Source organism: Centroberyx gerrardi, chromosome 3, assembly GCF_048128805.1.
Source record: "Centroberyx gerrardi isolate f3 chromosome 3, fCenGer3.hap1.cur.20231027, whole genome shotgun sequence".
NCBI lineage: Eukaryota > Metazoa > Chordata > Actinopteri > Beryciformes > Berycidae > Centroberyx > Centroberyx gerrardi.
Window position 1 is genome coordinate 9,329,969 of NC_135999.1, and position 5,000 is coordinate 9,334,968.

Here is a 5,000-nt window from a genome sequence, read left to right on the forward strand (position 1 = left end):
ACGCTGAGCAAAATGCCAACTCTTGGCCTTGGGAAACTCACACACACACACACACACACTGACACACATGCACATGCAGACACACACCCTTAGACACGACGGGTCAAGCCCAGCCAACCACCGTAGCAGCCGCAGAACATAAACAACTTTCACACACTCTGTGAATCATCTGAGCATTTCAATATTGTTTTAGATAAATATATTCAGCCACACATATAAATATATGCAACCATAATTATTCCCTGAGCCCGCAAATGACCATGACGGGAAGTTAGTTCCCACAGTCGCAGCGACACAGCGGCCCAGCCCTGTGCTACTGGAAATCCACAGCTCGGTTTACAGTACAGACGGCTGTGAATGAAGAGTGGAAGGTGCTCTGCAACAACAAACAGCGGCTCAGTGGGTTGAAAGCATAGCAGAACTGATTTGGGTTTTCTAAAGAACTATTTTCTAAGTTTAGTTGATCCTACAGGAGAAAACCGCCTCTCTGTTTCGCTGTTTGTACCTTCCTTGGCCTGTCTCTCTCTCTGTTTCTCACTCTCTCTCTCACTCAAACAAATGCATGCACGCCATACACACCCTCACACAGACACACACACAGACACACACACACACACACACACACACACACACATCGCTCCCAGTGGGCAGCAGCTGTTGGAGTGCTAATCTCCATTAGCTACTGAACTGGCTTCTATGGAGAGAGCCTTGTAAAAATCTGTTCTCTCACTCTCTCTTTCTCTCATTCTCTCTTCCTCTGTGCTTCATCCAAGCAAAACACCATGACTGCGTCACAGAGAAAAGCAGATATTTTTGTCTCTTCATCACCATATCTGTCATATACTTCAGCATGTAGCTTTAAGTAAGAGTCAGTGAGCTCTGTAGGATGCTTATATACAAATGCAGCACTGACCCTGAGGTACACCAAGCTACTATTTGCCTGAATGATCTCTTTGCAGTTCCCTTGTTAAAACAAATACGACAGAAAATGAACAGAGCTTGAGGTAACACTGCAGAGCGATGGAGTGACGGGTAGAAAAATAGAGAAATAAAAACAGGACTTACAGTCTGTAGAGCTTTGTCGTTCCCAGGAAAAGCAACTCGGGGAAGACGGCCAGATTATTCCGATTCAGGCGCCTGGAAAAACACAGCATACATTAGGGAATAAACTCTACCTACCTAGCCAATTACAGACATTGTACTTCAATGGTGGGTGAAGTGGTTTCATATGTACATAATTAACTTTTGGAGAGAGGATTGTGTTTCTTGATCATCGCATTAAATGATGTTGTTATTTTGATCATGTTACAATTCAGTGCAGTCAGATGTGAAGTATGAAAGGATTGGGAAATGGATGGAGACAGTTTTAATACACACAGATACAGAAAAAAAAAGAAAGCAGAGCCCTGGCTCCCCCTGATTTAAGGGGTGCAACATGGCTACCAGACAAACAGTGAACTTGAGAAGGAAGAGGGGGAAGGCAGGGAGAGGGGGAGGAGGGAGGGAGGGAGGGAGAGAGGGAGGAAAGGAAGACGAGAGAGAAGGGGTACAGATGGGGGAGTGGGGGGAGAGAGGGGGGGGGGTTTGGGGGGGGGGCTTTCCACCACAAAGGCGGAGGAGAGGAGACGATGTGGGAAAAACAAACAGGCAGTCTGGCCGGGCTACCGAATGTGTGAAAAGGACCCCACAGAGTAAACAAGGCCCTCACAGGGGAAGAACTCACAACAACCCGTCATCACACACACACACACACACACACACACACACAAAAGTTGAGAGAACTCGGGTGAGTTTAATAATCTGGGTGCAATCATTTAACCCTGGTTGAGTGGAGTGAAGAGGTTTGTGTGCTGGTGTGTGTTGGTGTGTGCGGGTGTGTGTCGGGGGAGAGCGGGGCAACTGAGTGACACTATGAGAGACAGACTTGCTGAAACAGTTTAACCCTGACACACACACACCCACACACACACACACCCAGGCCCTGACACACTGACAGGCCCAGCAACGGATGCTGTGTTGGCTGCTACTGAAGAGAAACAGAGGAAAGGATGGAAGGAGGGAGGATGGAGTTCAAACTAATCAGAAAAGTGCATAAAACCTACTGTAAGTAACAATACACAGTCATTCACACACACACACACACACACACACACACACACACACACGTGCACACGCACACACACTAATCACAGCAATGCCACAGACATTGCTCAAACAAACCAGTAATCACTCCACAAATGTCAGCGACTCCACTCAAAGCTTCACAAACCTCTTTCATTCTCTCAATGACTTTTTTTTTTCTATTAGCCCATCTCTTTCTCGTCTCCATTTCCTTTAATATCGGCTGATGAGGGCTCTCTTTCGATAACGTCACCCCTCTATGTCCACCCTCCGCCCACGAATGCACAAATGTACGAATGTGCCCGCACACACACACACACACACACACACACACACACACACACATACGCACTCCACAGTTACATCAGAGGCCACTTAAATATTTAACATCCCGCAGAAATGATGTTTGTAAATTATTCACTCCTCTTCCGTTAGCGCTAGCACCGCGGCTAAGAGCCCCACGTGGTCCCGCGGAGAGGCCCACTCCCCCTGCAGGCCCTGCCCAGCCATGAGCACCCGTTAGTGGGCTAGACCTCCCCTGGGAGAGCGCCTGGACCGGTGGTGGAGGTGGGGAACAGGAGGAGGAGGAGGAGGATGGAGGAGAGAGAGGGGGGAATGAGCTCATCCTCCTAAAATAGACGCAATGCTGTCAGACTAGGAGAGTGAGAGAGAGGGTAGGGAGGGACACAGAGGTAGAGAGAGAGAGAGGGAGAGAGAGAGAGAGAGGGAGAGAGAGAGAGAGACAGAGACCAGAAAACCAGTCTGCTACAGGTCATCATTCCTCTAAGGTGTCACTGTTTCCGACTGGAACAATCTAGCTCTAGGTCTCAGGATCAGAGGAAATGTACCTTTCAAAACCTCAGGACTCGCAGTATTGATTACCAAACGTGCGTGCACGCACACACACGCACGCACACGGAGCATTTCCACAGCCTCGTCTCATTAGTCAAAGTGCGGCTGAAAGCGAAGGAGGAGTGAGTGGCCGGCGCCTGTACGACTGAGGTGTGAGAGTCTCCAGCGCTCTAACGAGCGAACTCCACACTGCAGCGCGGTGATAATCCCTGCAGCCATAAACAGATGCTAGAGGGCCACAAACCACACAGTAAACACACACACACACAAGCATGCGCAAAAACTACATGCATACCCACATAAACATGAAGCACACACACATATACACACACGCACACACAAGCTTAACACCTCAGAGCCGCGTACACATGTAGGACTATACAAGCTTGCAGGCAGTGGCTGGAGGGGAAATGACAAACCAGCTCAGAAACCAATTATTACTCAACAGATGCCACTTGTGCACTAATACACATTATGTATTAAAACACACACACACACACACACACATACAGTGTTGCCATAGTGATAACCCAAACCCTGAGGACATTGCTGTGACCCAGAGGCCAGAGAAAACTCTGTCATCACTCAAAAACCACTTCAAACTGACCACTGCATGTGTGTGTGTGTGCGCGCGCGCGTGCATGCACGTGTGGCATGTGTGTATGTGCACACGCACGTGTGTGTGTGTCTAGTCCGACAGTGATGGGAAATCCATGTGTTTGGTCCACAGCAAGTGGACCTGAGGTGAACCGATGTTCCACTCTGATCTGGTCTGGTATTTAAACACCATACGCAGACACACACACCCACAAAGTTAGGGCCTAATCTCTTCAATGCTGCTGAATTTGAATGATTTCTATCTGACTGATAGCAACTGAACTCACAGGTCAAGTGTATCCAAGTATATCCACCCCAAAACAGGCAGCCATGCAGTTGGATGTAGAAATCCCATCTTCTCACTTGACTTGTGAGTTCAGCTGCTATCAGTAAGATGGAAATCGTTCAAATTCAGCAGCATTCAAGAGCTTAGCCCCCAAACTTTGTGTGCTTACTAGCTAACTGATGTTGACTGACAAATATGCATGGCAAAACATTGGCTGCAGTGGAGAGCAGACACCCACGGAAATCTATCATGAATGAATTTTCAGACAGAACTGTTGAATTTAAAATGGCTTTTTATATGGCTTCACATTTGCAGATTATTCAAGCTCTGTTGGTCAGTAAAAAGGGCAGAAACATTTGGAACTTTACCCTGAAATGATCAGTGAGAACAATGTTATCACTCAGGCATTAAACTTAATCATTTAGCACTAATCCAGGGCTTTCTTTGAAATCCACATCTTAATATCTGTGATCACTGATACAGTTATCTATTGCCATTCAAACTGTCCACATATTACAACACTTGGTTATAGACTTCATTATCTAGTTCATAATCACTGGCCTTCTGTGGTGTCTATGTCTCAATACCTGTAATCAGTTCAGCAATTATCCGTTGCTGTTCAAATTATCTATTACAATGTGATCACTCAATTACAGACTTAATTATCTAGGGCTTAATCTCACTGCCATTCTTTGAAATCCATGTCCCAGTACCTGTAATTACAGTTACGTTCCTCCCTGCATATCTACGGCCGCTATCTCTTTCAGTCTCACAAACTATGGTGAATGGGTTAGGGGCTATAAACCAATCAAATGCTAGATTAGTGAAAGAAGAGAGGAGGATAAGAGGATCAGGAACACCTCTCTTTCCTCCTTCCTTCACCCACAGGGAGTGAGTGAAGAATGTATGACATTCCGATATACGCGGGACAATAGAGGGAGAGCGAGACAGGGGGGATAGGTATGGAGGAGAGGAGAAAAACATGAGAAAAGGTTAAAGAATGAATGAAAGAAAGAGAAAGAGAGGTGGGGGGGCAAAATCAAGATAAAGACCAGTAGTGACAGAGCGGCCTTGCGTAAGAAAATGCGCATTCATGAGCGTATGCATACCCATGCATGTGTGTGTGTGTGCATGCGTGTGTTGT

At 46.7% G+C, this 5,000-nt stretch overlaps 1 protein-coding gene across 1 annotated transcript in view; it reads right to left on the reverse strand.

Annotated features, from left to right (window-relative positions):
• The window catches only part of slit2 (slit homolog 2 (Drosophila)), a 75,401-nt gene that overhangs the window by 65,145 nt on the left and 5,256 nt on the right, over positions 1-5,000 (reverse strand). Inside the window, exon 4 of the mRNA XM_071923268.2 lies at positions 1,066-1,137. Coding sequence (XP_071779369.2) covers positions 1,066-1,137 — 72 coding nt within the window. The remainder of the gene's footprint in view (positions 1-1,065; positions 1,138-5,000) is intronic.